The 21233-nt window shown below is 36.6% G+C and overlaps 1 protein-coding gene across 1 annotated transcript; it reads left to right on the forward strand.

Moving 5' to 3' along the window:
• The first annotated feature begins 12452 nt into the window (after positions 1-12452).
• On the forward strand, positions 12453-13412 carry LOC134574674 (olfactory receptor 5AR1-like). Its single transcript, XM_063433799.1, has one exon. It carries the CDS (start codon positions 12453-12455, stop codon positions 13410-13412), a length of 960 nt encoding a protein of 319 aa, XP_063289869.1.
• The last annotated feature ends 7821 nt before the right edge of the window (positions 13413-21233 follow it).

A 21233-nucleotide genomic window follows, 5' to 3' on the forward strand; every position in this document is an offset into this window, starting at 1 on the left:
AATTTATAGGCTCTAAAGTTTGTGAGTGTTTCCAACACCCCCTCCCCTGATCTATTTTTGTTCATATATGTTGCACTATGATATTTCTTTTTTGTGTCATATAGGTTTTTAAACTACAGGAGACAATCATAATCATTGTGTGCGCTTTTCAACCTCTTTTATGCGTTCTGTGTGGGTCAGTTCATGTCTACATGTGTATCTGCATGGGTGAGGGTGTCTGTATGTGTGTCTACATGGACCAGCATGTGTATATGGGTTAGTGCATGTGCGTCAGTCTGCATGGGTGTGCGTCAGTCTGCATGAATGTGTGCGTCAGTCTGCATGGGTTAGTGCGTGTGCATCAGTCTGCATGGGTCAGTGTGTCTGTCTAATTGTTATTATTGCCATTTATATAGCGCCAACAGATTCCATAGCGTTTTACAATATTATGAGAGGCAGTGTATGTGTTAGTCTGCATGAGGTGGCAAAAATGCTTGCACCAGTCCTGAATGAAGATGTGGGATCATTTGTATCTGTGGAAACTTTGGCAAATCTAGAATCAACACAAGCAGTTGGTTGATTTATGCCAATGCCTACTGCAGACAGAGATGGACTTAGACAAAGTGGAGAGTGCATAGTAAATGCCCAAAATTGGGGGCTGCTGCCTCTGCTCTTTAGACACTCTTCTTCTAATTCCTCTGTATTATAGTCAATTTCCTCTGACTACCATATACAGGAATTAGAAGAGGAACGCCTAAAGAGGAAAGACTGAACAGTGTGGACTAGTGCGGAAAAAGAGCAATGTAATTCACATCACTTACTGTGAACCCTGGCATAGTTCCCCCATTTGGTCTTGTACCTGGGTCCCTGTGGGGTTCTCGTCAGAGGCTCCTCTCCTCCTCTGCGACATACTTATGGCTTCTGCAAAGTAGTAGAATTTGGAAACCAATCCATTCACCATATTTTTTGTTGAAAGCATCAGCTGACTGCTCTCAGCCAATGACCATCATACAGTGCGAAACCATTAACAAAGAATCATCATTAACCAGGCTGGAATTCCTGTTCTTCCTAGTTAATGTCGCCCCTCTAACACTGACGGAGGTTACCATAAGTTGAACAAGGGCTACAACTTGGTGTGTGCAACATAGCATAGCGAAATGCTGTACATACAGACTTGGCTTATAACCACTATAAATTACTGGAGTGGTAAAGGTGCTTGGAGTAAACCTTAAAAAAAAAAAATACAAATCTAATAATGAGGGTACAGTTTTACATAGGAGAAAAATTATTGTTTTTTGTGAGTGTTTTTTGTGAGTGTATACATATATTAAATACTTTTTGGAGATATCTGATAATTCATTCTTTGGTGTTTCTGACCAGGTTAACATCTAAATACCCAATAACAATCATAACTTAATCTATATTGCATTGTTATCTGTGTTATTTGAGCAGCAATGACAAGCTGTGAGTGCTGGGTTATATTGGCAGGTTTTGGAGGTGTGGACTTTGGGTGCTGGGAGAGTTATGTTTTTGTTTTTCAAACCACTAGAAAACTGTTCAACCAAAATGTTGTTCAATTACAAAATCTGTAAACACTACAATAAGCTGTTATAGTTTGTAGAGTAACCATCATACATTAAAACCCTTTAGTTGCAAACATTGCACATTTATTAAATATAAACATGCACAGAATTTCTTTGAGAAGTTACACATAGAATTCTACATTAAGTGTTTCCAGTATTCCCAGCAGAAAGTGTGCACACAGTGACACGTGCACACAGTGGACCAGGTTGCCTCATGGAAGAGAATAAATATAATTATACCCTAAATGCCTTAAGCTCCCAATAGAAAGTGTAAGCTCTTGGCCACGTGCACACGGAATGGCTCATTCTGGAGGATAAAAACTCTCAGAATCATCTGCAAAACATGTGCCAAGAGTTTTAACGACATACCTGATTACGCGTTACGGAAACACTTGTTCACTCTTTGTAAGTACTGACTACATTGTATATATTTTATTTCACCACATTTGATGAGTAGTTTATTTTCAAACATATTGTAATATTTATTTTAAATATATGGTGGCTATGGTTAAATAATATAAATAGGAACAGTGCACTACAGTAATCTTCCAAAGCACCCTTTATTAGATCATATAACCTTTATTAATATCAAAGGGATATTCTAACAAGTTACATAATCTGCGTGTTCTTCTGTTGACAACCCAGTACCACAATTCACAGGTTTGTCTACTGTGACAATGCCGTTATCAAATTTAGGTAAAATTAACTAAGCTGCAAAATGTCTCCAACTAGACTAATGATAGGCTTTTACACACAGCTATAAGGAGTCTCTTCAGTATCATGATTTGGAAACTGATTAAATTAAAGCTGAATAAAAGAGACAAATGAAAAATCCATATAGAAGTAACCAGGGATTTTACAGCCAGTCAGTTCTTAAGTCGCTCAAACCCACAGGGGGTTATTTACGAACATTACATTTTAGTGACATAAAAACCAAATTGCATTTTAAATAGAAAATAGCCAAATAATGGATATAACTGTGATTTAATTTTCCAGTTTGGCTATTTTAGACTAAACCTTGTAATTTTTCTTTATGTCTCTACAATTCAGTATTTAGTGAATAAAACCAACTGTTTTCTAAAATTATGTTTTTTCACAGCACCAACAAATTAGAGAGCTTTGAGTACATAGAGCTAAGAATACTAAGAAAACATAGTTTTAAAGAGTGTCTGGGTCTGTCTGTATGTGTGTGGTGGATCAGTCTGTGTAGGTGTAGGGGTGGGTCGGTGTGTGCATGGGTCAGTCTGTGTGTGTGTGTATGGGTCAGTCTGTGTGGTGGGGGTCAGTGTGTGTGTGTATGGGTCAGTCTGTGTGTGTGTGTGTGTGTGGGTATGGGTCATTATGTGAATAATATTGTTTTTAATAGTGTTTAATTATAGACTAAACTATGTACTGTTCCCTTTTTCCCACTTCTCTCTTCTGTATCCCAATATATATATATATATATATATATATATATGCATGGGAGGAAGTGTATTATGTCATTCTTAATGACAAATACGCCCCCAAAATGAGTATGTGTAACATATTCATCCTCACTTATGCGCCAGTATACCTGACTCCTACAATATGTTGGTGGCTGCTGGCCGCTGTGGATCCACGTCATTTCATAGCCCCACATCCACCTCTGTTTAATGACGATGTCAACGTGCATGTGACATCATGCAAAAGATGCACACGCACGTTCTGGGGTCAAAGGCCGGTCACGGCCAATTGGATCCGCAGAAGGCTTATTTAAACACATTTTTACTTCTTTTCATTGCCCTGTCGTGGTTTCCCTTACTTGGTGATCCAAGAGTTTGTTCCTGAGCATTTAATTCTGGTTATTGACTTTGGCTTCGTTTTGACTTCCCTGAATTCTGGTATCCTTGACTTTTGGCAAGTATTGTGACTATTCTCTGGTACATTAAGTCCGCCATTCTAAAGCCCGGTAAGACGTTTCCTTTAGTCCTAGGTGTGATATAATTCTACGTGCTAGATCTACTAGTAATCCTGACAGTATGTTAGTTTAATTCCCTTCCAGAAAATCCCATGTGCAGACCCTGAAGTGCTCTCAAATGGGGACATCGCCTGTGCTTCTTTTACACAGCATAAGAGAATTGAACTGCCTTTCCTGCATATGTGCAAGGCTGCCTGTGGTGGTTTATGTGTTTGGAAGCTGTCTGTAGGAATGTGTGTGTAGAGGGGGCTGTTTGTTGTGTAGCGGGTGTAAAGGAATGTGCTTGTAGTGTATAAGTGGCTAGGAGATGTATAGTATGTGTATTTGTGTGTGCATTTAGAGAAGCTGTAGATATTGTGTATTGTCTATGGGCTGTAGAGTGTGTATGTGTGTAACAGTAGGGGCTGTAATGTGTATGTGACAATGGGCATAGGGGCTGCCTTGTGTGTGTGTTTGTTTTTCGAATACTTGTAGTGTGTGCATGCATATAGGGGATGTAGTGTTTGTGCATAGAGGGTATAAGGCACAAGTGTGCATTTAGGGAATAGCATAGGGGGTGTAGTGTGTTTGTATAGAAAGTGTAGTGAGCATGTATATAGTGGTGTGGTGTGTATATAGGGGTTGTAGAGTGTGTTTATAGGGGTTGAGTTTTGTATGTATAGGGGTGTAGTGGGTACAATGAAGGGGTATAGAGGGTATAATGTGTATGTTGCGTGTATGTTTGTGAAATATATTTTTTATGTACTTTAAATGTATTTAATGTGTTGATATAAATATTATAAGTTTTATTCAGATTGCTTCCAGAACACTGAAATTGAGAAGCCATACCTTGGCCTATAGAGTATTACAGACTTTCATTGTATAGGAAGGGAGACCACATCTGGTTCACTTTAAGAGTGATGTTGAAGGGCCTGTTTATAATAACCTTTGACCTAAGCTTTGCTAGCCAGTCTCCCTCTGTATTACCATGGCTCATATTTCTAAAGGCATCTATTCATTTACTATGCATATATAACTCATTTGTGTAGCTTACCGCCAAAACTATAACGTATGGCTTTAATCATAGATTTCAAATGATGCTAAGTCACACCCCTTTTTCTAAGATAGCCACTTATTTTAAAGTAAGGCAATCTTATGTATACTCCCCTCTGTAACTGAATTTTAAACCCATAAAACTAATTGTAGTTTTGAATTCGTGGCCAATACCTTTAACATCAAAAATGGATAACACCTGGAACATTGCTATGTATTGGACAAAGACTGTCAATGACATATGTTATTACCGGATGATGTGTTATGTTTGAATAAACATAAGTTAAACTGCAAGATACTTGATTCGATTTGTTAAGAAAACTGGTATGTGACAAACAAAGATTTCACGGAATGCCAATTTCCTACATTTAATGGTAGAGAATGCGGGCACCACCAACAGCAACCTTTTGATTTAAGCCTGAATTATGACTGACTTAATCTTTAAGTGTTCTGCTACAAGAAGATTACAAGAAGAAGACTGATACAGCAGGATGGCATCCCAAAAATCCTTTATTTAAACATTCAGCTTTACTATGCGAAAATAGAGTTGCGCAGGGTGAAAAATCATTCGAACGTGGAAATCTCAGTACTGAAGGAAGAATTTGACGATAATAATTGAGATGGACAATCTGGGTCCTTTTATCCATACTTTATTTATGAAGAAATAAATGTTATGACGAATTGCAGATCGAAGATGGCATTTCGGAGGATTCTCAAGAAATAACTACATATTCCAAAAAGTATTCTTCCATCAGATGACGCGCACACCTGTGGAAATCAAATACTTCAAGGGTATGTGTCTTTAACATGTCTGTAGAAGTTGCTCATATGTAAACAAATTGTATTAACTGTTTAGTTAATTATGGATTGACAGTAAAAGACTGCTGTCAAATGTAAATAATCTGTCTGTAAAAGAGTTAATCCTGAAAACGCTATTGTGTATTGAAATGGTTAGACAGATTAACTGGTATTGAGCAAAGCAATGTGGTTAAAAGGGAAAGAAAAAGTTGCATTACTGGCAAAAGGCTTTCTGGAAACTAAAGATTCTATAAAGGAATGGTGTCAACTTAAAAAGACCAGTAATTGTTATGTTTGTAATACATCGAAAAAAAAAAAAGAAATGTGGTGTAAAACAATTGAAAAATATATGTGTTGTTGCAAGGTCTAGTAATTTACCTAGCCCCTAGCTAAACTGTAAATCTCCTTAAAAGTGTTAAAAGAAGGAAATCGCCCCCCATGGCTCTCTTTTGAGAGTGCATTGGATGCAACATTAGTTGAAACAAAAACTCAGACTCTCCGCAGTTGTTGAAAGGATTAAGTAATGTCAAGGAAATTAAGATTTTAATATAATGAAAGAAATGCTTAAGAATCAGACTGATCTGTTAAATAGAACCCATAAAACAATGTCTCACATGTCCAATATTAGACGTTGTTACTAATTTTGACAATTTGCAAAAATTGTTAGTCTGGGGAATGTTACAGATATTTTGTGGAAAAATCTGAAAGATTTGGATTTTAGTTTGGAAGTAGAAGTTGTGTGAAAAGGGCAGGAGAGAAGAAAAGATATTGAACAATTGGGAAATTGTGCAAGGAAAAAGGAAAAATATGATGAGCAGAGAGGACCTTTTTACAATATGAGTGTTTTTGAAGGTGAAATGAATAAACGAAAATTTAGTGATGTGGTAGCCACCAGATATGGTTTGATCTGGCTGCCAGCCTCATTAAGTGAATGGGTTAAAAATTAACTCATTGATGTGTTGGAGGATAAAGAATGTGAAAAGCCCAGAGTTTAGTTGCAGGAATTGTTTCCAAATATATTGCTAATGGTTGTACAGTGTGCAACTGGTTTGGATAGTTTTGAATTTTCTATTTTTGATTAATTTAAATGGAGAAAATTATGATATACATGTTTGTGCTAATTTAAGGAATAAGGCATGGAATTTGATTAATGATACAAAACCGTCTGCTATGTCTAAAGAACAACACAGGCAGAGTGTTAGTGAATATGTCTCTAGAATATCAGGGTAACCAAATGAGCTAGATTAAGAGATTTTGCTGCTATGGAAATTATGAAATCCTTGCAATTGTTAAAAAGGAAAAACACAGAAGCAACAGGCAAATGTTGCACAGACACACTTTTTTCTAGGGATACTTCAGCAGGACTGGCCCCCATTAAAAATGTGTCTAGTGAAGAAGGTCGAAGGAGAAATTAGGTTTTTAATTGAATATGGTAATTTTAGAGTGAGGTTTAAGGAAAGACCACAAAATTAACAAAATTACCAGGGTACTAAAAACTATTCGGCCACACCCCAAGATAGATATTATAGGGTATTATTAGAGTAATTCTATGGTATGCTATAATTGCAACCAAGAAGGTCATGTTAGGAGATATTGTCCTAAATATGAAGAAAAAACTTACCCAGTGAAAGGGAAAGAAAATTGAATTTCCAGACCATAAGAATCTACAGAGAGTGGCAGCTGTAAAAACAGAGCATACACCTTCAACCCCCCCTCACATATCAAATTCATGTGAAGAGTGTATACTGATGTTAAATGCCATTGAAATTCAGCAAGTGAAATCTGCCTAAACCCACCAATAAATAGGGATGTGTAACCCCTAGCTATTATCAGATCTATCTTGCTGATAACGAAGTGAAGATGGGCGACCATATATTTATGGAAGACTAGAGGGAAATATAACAGAGTTTTATTAGAAACAGGAGCAGGAATGACTCTAATAAAACACGCTTGCCTTTAAAAATTTAAGCATATCAACAAATCCCTTCTAAGTTTTAATGGAACACATGCACATGCAGCTCTATCCACTGATAATGACGTTGAGTTTGAAGGAGGAAAAATAAATTGTGACTTATGGGTCGACCTCTCCTCCCACTGTACTATTATGGGAATGGATGTTATCAATGGAAAAAAGTTGTAGGTGGATTTATTAAATTTGGTTTTATGGCAAGCTTTAGGTGAGAGCAAAATAGGTTGAGTGGTTAAACCTAATAATTTAAGATAGTTTAGTCATGATATAACTGTAAAACAGAGTGAAGTGTCACCTTCTATACAACAAGATGATGAGGTTGTACCATATCTTAAAACTAAATACCCCACAGTGTGGTCTAAGTCTAAACAAGATTGTGGGATAGTGAATTTGCAAGTTGTAATTGTAGTTCTAGACCCCCCCCCCCTGCAGTTAAACAATATAAGATCCCAAAGAAAAAGAAGAAGGTGTGAATCAGGTGATAAAAGCATTGGTATCTCAAGGAGTGTTGAGAGTGGGTAATTCCAAATGTAAGTCACCATTTGGCTAATAATCAAGCCGATGGCACTTATAGTTTAATTGTGGACACGTATGTGGTGAATAAGTAAATCTCATCAGATATCATGGCGCAAGTAGATGGCAATGTTAAGTACTTTCTGTATTGGATATAGTCAATGTGTTCTTTTATATACCATTCAATCCAGATAGCTAGTATCGCTATGCTTTTACCTTTAAAAATCATCAATATCTGTTCCAGGTGTTGCTACAGGGCTTCCAATCATCACCAGCTAACTTTAATAAAGCAATGGCTCAAGTATTGGAACCCCTGGGGTATGGGAATAAGATTTGGCAATATGTTGATGATCTGTTACAAGGGGAAAGCATGAGCAGATACTGTGTGATGTTTGTCAAACACTGGCAGATAATGGGTTAAAACTGAACACATTCAAAGTGCAGATCTTGAAGGAAAGATTTACTTTCCTAGGAGTTAATATAGATCCATAATGTAAAACGCCACGTACAGCAAGGGTTAAAGCATTGCAGCAATTGCCAAGGCCACTGACAGTGTATCATCTACAGAAATGTTTAGGCTTGATAAATGTTAGCAGAGAATTTATATATGATATGGCAGGGATAGCAAAACCCTTATGCAATATGCTAAAATATAAAAGGATACGATCATCTGGACAGGGGAAGTTGAAAAGAGTTAAATCTGTTAAAAGATGCTCTCACACAAGCGCCTGTGCTAGCTGCTCCCATTGAAACAGTACCATATATTGTTCAATGTTACGCAGGTGTCTCTTCATTAATAGCAGTTTAATGCAAAGGTAGCATGAATCTTTACGAATACTGGGATATTTTTCTAAAATTATGTATCCAGTGGAAAGGGGAATGTTTCCCTGTGTAAAACAGCTCATGGCTGTATGATGGGCTTTAGAAGCAACACAACACATGGCAGGATTTGGACAGATACATTTACAAACTCCCCAAATATCTAAAACTGTTACAAAATTGTTCTGAGTTAGGAGTATATAGCCAGTTACAAAATAAACCACCCAGGGTAGAAACCAGTAAAAGATATGCTATTCCTGATTTGATGTAAATACAGGGAACCCCACATGAGTGTCAGAAGGAAATGGAAATATAGTCCAGATCTCCTTTTGAGAAGCAAATAATACAAGGGATTTCTAGTTTGTATGTGGAGGAACAAGATTTTATGTTGATGGATTACATCACACAGGTTATGTCATATATGATGATTAAACAAAAGAATTGCAAAGATAGACTGCCACGCCATATGGCTGCTCAGAAAGCAGAGTTAGAGTCTGTAAAGAAATTTCTAGAAATAACAGTATATGACCCAGTGAATATAATCAGTGACAGCAGTCATGTAGTTAAAGCTTTAACACTTCACCTCCCAATATGGAGAAAAGAGAAATGGTAGATTCTCAGGATAAAGCTTTAAAACATGCAGGTATTCTGGCAGAACTGTTTAATTAGGCAGGAAAAAGGGTTTAACTTGTTGTTGTGAAACAGACTTGTAGATCAGGAATCAAAGGAAACTTTGTTTGAGGAGTTGTAATACTTGAAAAATGTAATGAGTGCAACTGTTAGTAAAAGACAAATAACAAATACCCTATAAGATCAGATAGAGAATGGAATGACGTAGCTTTCAGTATAGAAAGAATGGGTCTAGATACTGAAACTGGCTTGTACAGGGTTAAACACAATGAAACACAAACATTTGTACCTAGTGGCTTATTACAAGGACTGATTGTATTCAATCATCGTACACAGGGCATTTGGGTACAGGACAACTGTTTAAGGTCCTGCAAAATAAATTGTATCATCCTAATTTAAAACAAAAAGTGTATAAATATATTGCAGAAGTGTCTCATATGTGCTCAATTTAATCCAAGACCTAAATACTAGAAACCAAAATTGCAGAGAGTTCCTTTGGCAAAAAGACCATGGTACTCTATATAAATTAATTTCTAAATTAAAATAAATAAAATAAAATAGAAATAAAAATGCTTTAAGATAAGAGTAATTGGTTAACATATTTACCAGGAGTATTAATGTCTATTCCTGCAAATTCAAACTCAAGTGTCACCTCATGAGTTAGTGACATGTAGAACTATGTAATCACTTTCCCTAATGAACCTTTTGTTCCAAGTTACAGCAGAACATGCTGAATAGTTAAAAGTATTACAGGAACATCTATTGTTAGATTTGAAGTTTGCTACTTCAATTGTCGTCCCTTATGGTAAACTATGTGTTAAAGTTGTACAGCGCTACGGAATCTGATGGCGCTATATAAATAAATTAAATAAATATAAAGAAGTAACACAGGGAAATTATGCAGATATGTTTAAGCCAGGTTACAAGGCAATGGTAAAATCCTTTAAAACACCAGGTCTATGAAAAGCAAGTTGGGAAGGTCCTTATGGTCCTTATGTTAGTCTAAGAATAAAAAATGAGGACAAACTGTGTTACAGGGTTAAAAAAAAAAAAGCAAACATTGGTACAAAGTGTAATAAATCAATTCTTGTGTCTAGTGATCAATGTAAAAGAAATGTACTAAGGTATAAGAAATGTACTAAGGTATAAGAAATGTACTAAGGTATACGAAATTTACTAATGTATAAGAATAGTAAACTGCCATCTGTTTTTCATTACAGAACTAATACTGTTTTACATGGACAAAAACCTGTATGATTTTAAATAAAAGGACAAATTGTTTGGACTTTCAAAGGACATTATGGACTTTCAAAGAGACTGTGCTTGTGGATTCGATTGGAGAGGACAGTATTTCATGGACTAAATCAAACTGATTGTGTTTTCTGGTTAATGTAAACTGTATACAATTGCACAGCATAATAACTATGATACTGTTATTATTAATGTTAGGTAAAATCAATGCCCAAGGTAAATTAATGAATTAATGAAAAATGTAAAGGTAATTGTAACAAGACGTTTGTTCTTAGGAGTTCAAATGGCTTGCTTCTCCCTCTTGGAGTGTAAAAAGCAATACAGACAACTGTAAATGGCTGTGTTAAAAGGCCTTTCCTTGTAAACTGATACTTAGAGACCAATATCAGAGAACAAGATTAAAATCCCATAAGTAATTGGTATAAGTTATTATGATGCAATATTTTATGCATTAAAATAAGCATCACAGGGGGTCTTTGAGATATATTTTGTATGTACTTTAAATGCATTTAATGTGCTGATATAAATATTATAAGTTTTATTCAGATTGCTTCCAGAACACTGAAATTGAGAAGCCATACCTTGGCCTATAGAGTATTACAGACTTTTATTGTATAGGAAGGGAGACCACATCTGGTTCACTTTAAGAGTGATGTTGAAGGGCCTGTTTATAATAACCTTTGACCTAAGCTTTGCTAGCCAGTCTCCCTCTGTATTACCATGGCTCATATTTCTAAAGGCATCTATTCATTTACTATGCATATATAACTCATTTGTGTAGCTTACCGCCAAAACTATAACGTATGGCTTTAATCATAGATTTCAAATGATGCTAAGTCACACCCCTTTTTCTAAGATAGCCACTTATTTTAAAGTAAGGCAATCTTATGTATACTCCCCTCTGTAACTGAATTTTAAACCCATAAAACTAATTGAAGTTTAGAATTCGTGGCCAATACCTTTAACATCAAAAATGGATAACACCTGGAACATTGCTATGTAATGGACAAAGACTGTTAATGACATATGTTATTACCGGATGATGTGTTATGTTTGCATAAACATAAGTTAAACTGCAAGATACTTGATTCGATTTGTTAAGAAAACTGGTATGTGACAAACAAAGATTTCACGGAATGCCAATTTCCTACATTTGTGTGTAGTGTATGTTTAGGGAGTATAGTGTGTTTTTATAATAGTATAGTGTGTATAGGGGTGTAGTGTGTGTATAAAGAGTGGGATAGGGGAATTATTGGTTTAGTTATTATTATTATTATTATTATTATTATTATTATTATTATTATTATTATTAATGTTTTCTCTACCTTGCAGGGGGCATGCAGATTCCTGTTGGTCCAGTGTGCTAAATGTGAGGTCTTCACATGTGCCTGGTGCCGACCATGAGTATCTCCCTTGCATACTCTAGCACTAACAGTTAGTGTTTGATTGGCACCCTGAAGACAAATGATATCTGACAGAGATGCAGACCTTCCTTTTCCCCAGGCAAAAGATTCCCCAGGCATTAGAGTTTGCTGGGCCAGTGAGGGAGATCTTTGATCTCCCCACTAGTCTATGAATGAGCAGAGAGCCCTCTGTGATCGTTTGCTGATTCTTTAATCTCCCATGTTGGCCTTGGCCCATGACCATTGCAGTCCACCCAGCATTAGCTTGTCGTGCCTGAGCCTGGTGCCTGATACAGTGTGATTTTGAACATTTATTTATTGATTGCAGTCTGCAGTTTTCTGTATATCTTTTGTATCTAGCCTTTCAACACATTATTTACACATTTCACTTAAATGCCTCCAAAATTATTGCACAGTTTGAAACAATGGAACCGCAAAGTAAAGATAAACAGCTTTAAATGCAAATTTAATGAGTGAAAAGTGTCTGTCCAATTTCAGCATCTTTGTGTCTTGCTTTGTAGACAAGAAGATTGAAAATGATACCAGTAAATGAATCCAAACCAAATGAATTCACTGTTCAAGGTTTTTCAGACTTACCACATCTTCAGTTTCCTCTTTTTATCGCATTTATATCAGTGTATCTAATTATTGTCTTCAGTAATCTTATCGTTCTAATGTCTATAATTGTGTACTCTCATTTACACACACCCATGTACATCTTCTTGTGTAACCTATCAGCCATTGATATCTCTTACACTTCGACCATTCTACCTAAACTGTTGGCTATGCTCCTCTCTCAGTGTAAGTCCATATCCTTTCTAGAGTGCTTTATCCAGCTGTATTTTTTCATAGCCTTTGCTTGCACAGAAGTCTTACTAATGGCTGCCATGGCTTATGATCGCTATGTAGCAATCTGTCACCCTCTTCATTACTCAATACTTATGAAACCAAAGCAATGTGCTCGAATAGTACTTGCAGTGTGGGCCATGGGTTTTCTCAATCCTGTTGTACATACTATTTTAACTGCTAACTTATCATACTGTCATTCTCGTCACATTGAGCACATTTTCTGCGATTTAGCCCCATTGCTTAAACTTACCTGTAGTGATACATTTACTATTGAGTTATGGAACTACATTGATGGGACACTCATAAGTATTAGTGCATTTATACTTACATTGATATCTTATGTGTTTATTATCTCAACTATCCTAAATATACAATCAGCAAGTGGTCGACGTAAAACCTTTTCTACCTGCGCCTCTCAAATGACCTGCGTTATCCTGTTTTATGGAACACTGATCTGTTTGTATATGAGACCAACATCTATGTATTCTCCAGAACATGACAAGTTTTTGGCCCTTTTATATGTTGTACTTATTCCAATGCTGAATCCTTTCATTTACACCCTGAAGAATGAGGACTTTAAAAATGTTTTTAAAAAGATTAATACAACATTGTTTTGTTTTGAGCGATATATTAAAGGAGACCAATAATCCATACTTTCATTTTAAAATATTTTTTGGGGGGACATTTTTTTTAAATATTATACAAATAACAATACACATTTAAACAAAGAAACACAAAAGGGGAATCAGATTATTAAAAAAAAAGAAAGAAAAGAAAAATGTTGAGTGGGAGTTATCATCCATAAATATACAATCAAGTAATATAATTACATTACAGCTGAGGCGTAACTAAAAACCACAGGGCCCCAGTGCGAAAAGTGCCCTGGGGCTCCCCCATGCATCTCCCCCTCCTCCATTTGTAAAACACATACAGATACATACACGGACACACATGCTAATACACAGACACACAGAATGACTCACATTCAGATACACAGAATGACACTTCTACAGATACAAACACTGACACACACACAGATACACAGACACACATATAGACACACATGCAAATGCACATACAGAATGGAATTTATACGCACGGGGCCCCTGTGGTTTCTAGTTACGCCTCTGCTGTAAAGTAATTTAAATTATGTCATACAGATACATAGGGGCACACACTGACACACTTGCAGATACAATAAATGAAAGAGGGTTAGCGCTTTAAAACAGAAATAAAACAAGGCAGCAGCTTAAAAAGGGAATCCCTCTAAACCCTTAGAACACAGATAGATTAAATAAAGGGAAAAGCTGCGCCAAACAAAATAAAATAAAATAAAATAAAATAAAATAGTCCAAATATGAGAAAACGTCCAGATAGAATAGGGTAAAAGTCAGTCTTAACTGGGTATGTCTTCTTTAAGGTAAATTCCTATAGTGGTGTAATCCTTGTTTTCCTTCCTCAAGTGATCCAATGATATGAAAAGATAAAAACAGAAATCCAAAATAGTGCAGTAAGTTCTTAAAGGTATAATGTATATAAAAAAAGGAGAGGTGTAGCACTCACATTTGGTAGAGCTATGACCAGCTCTAGTGTAGAAAGCGTACAGCGGTACAAATCCCCGCTTATGGGATACAATGCGGTGTAGCTGGAGGAAAGACGAGACAGGGGGGATATGATAGAAACATTTAAATACATAAAGGGAATCAACACAGTAAAGGAGGAGACTATATTTAAAAGAAGAAAAACTACCACAACAAGAGGACATAGTCTTAAATTAGAGGGACAAAGGTTTAAAAATAATATCAGGAAGTATTACTTTACTGAGAGGGTAGTGGATGCATGGAATAGCCTTCCAGCTGAAGTGGTAGAGGTTAACACAGTAAAGGAGTTTAAGCATGCATGGGATAGGCATAAGGCTATCCTAACTATAAGATAAGGCCAGGGACTAATGAAAGTATTTAGAAAACTGGGCAGACTAGATGGGCCGAATGGTTCTTATCTGCCGTCACATTCTATGTTTCTATGTTTCTATGTGTTCTTCTTGTTCTTCTGGGGTAAGTGCCACTCAGAAAAAAAAAAGTAAAATAGACCAATAGTGTTCTCCGTATAAAAACAGTGTGAGAATAAAACAAATAAATGAAATGGTACTCACAAATATGGAGCAGGCTGACTGCTCCTTGATGACAGCGTAGGTGGAATAATCCCCACCAAGGATTTCTTGGAGTCCAGAAGTATAAAATGCCAGGTGAAGAAAAGTATATTAAGATTCTAGGCACAACTAAAATAGTGACCAAAGAAATCTTTAATACATAAAATATAAAATTAAATATCCATAAACGCGTTTCGCCCACAATGGCTTTATCAATATGGAATAAAAAGACATATAACCTGGCAGGGTGACTTTAAATAGAGGTACAGATGTTTGTAAATGGCGCCTAAAACAGAGGTTAGCCAATCAGATTGCAGAAAATTCGATTAAAATGGAATACTTATAAATGCACTTAAAATACATATATATTAAAAAGTAGCAGTAATAAATACTTGTAGCACTTTAAATAAAATATAATACATTAAAAACGAGCATTATATCTAATAGAATAAAATAATTTATAGCGGTCACGTGACCGGCTGACCGCAATGGGTTATGGGGTTTGTAGTGATAAAAGTAACGTGCGCGCTTGCGCGCATCCAAACAGGCACGCATGCGCAATAAAGCGTATATGCGCATGCGCATCGGCGACCGGCTGTGGGACTAGATGTAGATGCCGGCCGCCAATAAGAAGGGCATGCGTGCTGGCATGCATTCGCGCATGCGCGTTGGCGGCCAGCTAAGAGCTGACGCCGGCCGCCAATAGCTCTTAGCCAGCCGCCAACGCGCATGCGCGAAAGCATGCCAGCACGCACGCCCTTCTTATTGGCGGCCGGCATCTACATCTAGTCCCACAGCCGGTCGTCGATGCGCATGCGCATATACGCTTTATTGCGCATGCGTGCCTGTTTGGATGCGCGCAAGCGCGCACGTTACTTTTATCACTACAAACCCCATAACCCATTGCGGTCAGCCGGTCACGTGACCGCTATAAATTATTTTATTCTATTATATATAATGCTCGTTTTTAATGTATTATATTTTATTTAAAGTGCTACAAGTATTTATTACTGCTACTTTTTAATATATATGTATTTTAAGTGCATTTATAAGTATTCCATTTTAATCTAATTTTCTGCAATCTGATTGGCTAACCTCTGTTTTAGGCGCCATTTACAAACATCTGTACCCCTATTTAAAGTCACCCTGCCAGGTTATATGTCTTTTTATTCCATATTGATAAAGCCATTGTGGGCAAAACGCGTTTATGGATATTTAATTTTATATTTTATGTATTAAAGATTTCTTTGGTCACTATTTTAGTTGTGCCTAGAATCTTAATATACTTTTCTTCACCTGGCATTTTATACTTCTGGACTCCAAGAAATCCTTGGTGGGGATTATTCCACCTACGCTGTCATCAAGGAGCAGTCAGCCTGCTCCATATTTGTGAGTACCATTTAATTTATTTGTTTTATTCTCACACTGTTTTTATACGGAGAACACTATTGGTCTGTTTTACTTTTTTTTTCTGAGTGGCACTTACCCCAGAAGAACAAGAAGAACACTGCACTGTATTCCAGCTACACCACATTGTATCCCATAAGCGGGGATTTTTACCGCTGTACGCTTTCTACACTAGAGCTGGTCATAGCTCTACCAAATGTGAGTGCTACACCTCTCCTTTTTTTATATACATTATACCTTTAAGAACTTACTGCACTATTTTGGATTTCTGTTTTTATCTTTTCATATCATTGGATCACTTGAGGAAGAAAAACAAGGATTACACCACTATAGGAATTTACCTTAAAGAAGACATACCCAGTTAAGACTGACTTTTACCCTATTCTATCTGGACGTTTTCTCATATTTACACTTGCAGATACACATGCAGACAAATAGATACACATAGACACACATGCAGAAAAACAGATAAACATACAGACACACACACATACAGACACATACAGACAGATACACATATAGACACACATGCAGATACACAGACACACTTAGTGACAAACATTCAGATACACATACAGACAAACAGATACCCATGCAGAAAAACAGATACACATACAGACACACATGTAGACAAACAGATACACAGACAAAAAGATTGTAGAATATTGCATATTCTAAATGTTCCTTTTGAAATACATATTAAAGTGCGGCTTTCTAATGGGTTAAAAAGAACAGATGGTGTTGGCTATTTTGTACCATGAGGGCTCTGGAATGGGCTGTATAGGGAGATTGGGGGTAGGGTCCTTATATGGGTAGTTTCCTTATGTGGCCAGAGTCTAAATTAAACGTTATGATTGTCACATTCTGTTCCTGACTGCGGATCATTCTGGTAATAGCTTCTGGTATCCAGTACTCCTTTTACTATTCTTGTTTAGTATTTCTTGGTTTTTGGTTTTCTATTCTGTGTCTGGTTTTCTTTATGCTGGGTTTCTGGGTTCATTCTTGTAGTCCACCCCTGGATTTTCCAGTCTCTTGGATTCATTTAAATGTTTGTTTTATTTGCCACACCCGTTTGTTTTCCATCATTCATTCATGTTTCAGAGTTCCTGCAGGCAGCTGCTCTAGGCTTCTGCCCTTTCTTGCAGGTAAGTGCTATATATGTGATCTGTGGTTATTTTAGTATTCATTAGGCAGTGTAGGACCTGCCAGATATGGGGTACATTGGCGTTGTTGGCAGGCTTATGCAATGTATGATCATATAATGTGACTAAATCCCCATGATTTACATATATAGTGCTTAGTTGTGTCTCTTCTTGTTTTGCCCATTATATCTTGTCTTGTTTTATTTTATAATTCTTGTACAGTCTTGTCCTGCCCCTGTTTAGTTAATGTTTCCTTATGTCTTGTGTACATGTTCTGGGTTTAGTCGTTGTAATAAATTTTACTGTTTTGAAACACTAATATTTGTGTTCAGCGAAGTCTTCCGAGTAAAACAGTACCCCCCATGTACAGGTTTTATGGTGTCTTGGAAAGTTACAGGGTTAAATATAGGGCTAGCAAATTAGATTCCCTGAACTTTCGGCCTGGGTTGACAGGCACGTCCTGCAAATTGTGATTAATAAAATGACCTAATTATGTAAAATTATTACATAAATATAGACGTAGAATTATTATATATATACGTGTGTATATATATATATATATATATATATATATGTGTGTGTATATATATGTATATAATTTTTTTAAATTATTTTTATTTATATATAGGTATATATATAGTGATATATACGTATATACTTATGTATATAGATACAATCCCAAAATAAGGTGCACTATACCTTTAAAACACTTTAGTACGTGTAAACCATAGAACATCATATCATATGATATATCTATATTATAAAGTGCATGTGCAATGTGCAACACGTGAGAATATATATAAAAAGATTCACACTTACAAATAGTAGCTGGAAAATGCAACAATGGCACTGGTTACCCCTCGGGGTGTTATATATCAAATAAGTATGTAATTATTAGTACTATATAATGTTTCCCTCTATTTGAATAACATGTTTCGGTGATGTGCCCTTGTATAATGATCGGACTTTTAACTGCGTTATTCACTCTGAGGTTTTAAACTATGTCCAATGAACATTGACTTTTCTAAAACATCACACCCAGAGAGGCCGGCATATAAACGATAGGGCAGCAGGATCCAGTACGTGATCTGAGGAAGCCGATTGGGTGAAACGCGTCATCACGCAAGACGTAACCACGTGATCACTCCGAAACCTGGAAGTATCTGCCTGCGGTGGCTCAGTCTGAAAATCGGTGGATTTCAGCCAAATACCTTGCGACCGCACTTTGGAGATATCTCCTGCATGGGTCAAAAGAGCCTAATCACTTTGTGTGATTATTTTAATGTGTATCTACAAATACAATTATTTCTGAAGGATCCAGCCACTGTCCTGACTCTGAAAAGGTCTCTAAGTCCTGAGATAAGAGGACTTATGCCAGCAAAGTTAGAGCAGACTGTTACTGCTCTATCATTGTGAGTGTTATTCATCCTTATTTTATTCTATACATTTTATTACATACTACCCTATGCAACCAGAGGTACAATACTTGGGTGTACACATTGGTCCAGAACATAAGAAGCCAGTGCAGGAAAGAATCAAAACTATTTCTTCTCTTCCTGTACCGACTTCACACAAGGCCTTACGCCAGTTCCTAGGATTAATTAATTTTTCCAGAGAATTCATTGAAAGGTTCACTGTAAAAGCCAAACCTTTATATGATCTCTTGAAAAATAGTGAATCTTCATTTGGACCATGGACAGATGAACATCAGAATGCATTTGCGATACTTAAGAGAGACTTACAGGTTGCACCTGCTTTAGCGACAACACATCCAACTGCATCCATTGCAATTCAAGTACATACTTCAGAGACCACTGTCTCTGCAGTACTATTACAATTGCAGCAAGTGATATGGAGAATAGTGGGATATTTTTCTAAAATTATTTCCCCAGTGGAAAGAGGGCTAGAAATTTGTGCCAGACATTTGGTAGGAGTACATTTTGTGGTAATGGCAACTGAACACATAGTGGGATTAAAGGACATAATTCTGCAAACACCACACTCTTCTTGAAAAAGGAATTCCAGGTGTGTCACATCAGAGATTTTCACAATGGTTAATAGCTCTATCACCAAAGCAGATTAAGGTAGAACATAAAGCAAAGTATGTACTTCCACAACTAATGCAATACGAAGGTAAACCCCATGAATGTTTAGCAGAAGTTGAAGAGAATTCTGATGAACCTGTGTTTGTTGATGGGTCCAGATTCTGTTCAGATGGGAAGTACTATACAGGTTATGCTATATGGTATCCAAAATGAGGATATTCAGTAGAACATAAATTACCAGGTTATGTGTCAGCACAGAGAGCAGAACTAGAATCATTACAAACAGTATTAACACTGTAAGAAAACGAAGGGCATCCACTAGTGATATATAGTGACAGTTCATATGTGGCTAGATCACTAACAGAACATTTAGCTATATGGAAAAGAAGAGGTTTTGTAGATGCCTCAAATAAAGTGTTAGCACACAAAGAGACACTAGAGACCATATTTTAAATTGCGTCTCAAGAACCATGTTTACATGCTATAGTTAAAGTTCCTGCCCATCAAAAATGTAAAGATGTACTTAGCGAAGAAAATGAAACAGCTGATAAATTTGCAAAAAGAGCAGCTTTAACTGGTGAAAATGCATTGCAGACAGAGCCTATGTCAGTAGCAGTGGCTAGAAAGACTAACACACAGCCTCCATCTTTTGCAGAAGAACAGGCAAAGGATTCTTCCCTTGAAGCTTCTCGGGTTGATCCAAAACCTCCATTTGTTCATGAGAACGGGGTTTTGTGTCATGACCAAAACGGAGAACTGTGTCCGGTCATGCCACAACATCTAAAAGAGTTATTTACACAATATAATCATGAAAGTTTAGGTCATATTGGACAGCAAAAACTGTTAGAGGTACTCAGAGATAAGTTTTATTGGGATAACATGGAAAAAACTGTACAACAGGTTTAATATGTGCACAAATAAATCCAAGACCTAAAGGACAGAAACCACTTATACAACGTATAGCATCTGCAATACATGGTCCTTGCATCTGCATGGTCCTTGGTCTACTTTACAAATTGATTTCATTGGGCTATTACCAACAGGTATGAATGGATTAAAGTATGCATTAGTAGTTGTGGACATATTCTCTAAATGGTTGGAAGTAATTTCACTAACAAAGGATGATTCACAAAAAAACAGCTGAAGTTATGGACACACATTTTCTCAAGATGGGGATTTCCTAGACTTCTAGAGTCAGACAGAGGTACCCATTTCACAGGGAAAATCATGCAAACACTGTGTGCTATTCTAGGCATAGAACAAAGATTCCATGTTCCATATCATCCACAATGTGCTGGGATTGTGGAACGTATGAATCGAACATTGAAATCTAGACTTTCAAAAATGTTACTTGAGAAAGGCAACACACGGGTACAGGCACTTCCTGCTGTACTTATGGGTATTAGAGGCACTATGTCTTCAGCTACACAATACACTCCATTTTAATTAATGACAGGCAGGAAAATGCAGTTGAATTTTCCTAATGAACCATATTTGTTTAACGCACAGAAAGATGCAATTGCTAAAAATAAATGGTTGCAAATGCTGCAGGAAAATTTGGAGCAAATTCTTCCACATGCAGCTACGCGTATGTGCAAGATGGCACCTCCTGATTTTTCAAAGTTTTTAAAGGGGGGTATGGTCATGATAAAAACTTGGCAGGCAAACTGGGAAGGTCCTTACAACATAACAGATACAATGGGACAAACAATGGTACAAGTGCAA

Source organism: Pelobates fuscus, chromosome 10, assembly GCF_036172605.1.
Source record: "Pelobates fuscus isolate aPelFus1 chromosome 10, aPelFus1.pri, whole genome shotgun sequence".
NCBI classification, from domain to species: Eukaryota; Metazoa; Chordata; class Amphibia; order Anura; family Pelobatidae; genus Pelobates; species Pelobates fuscus.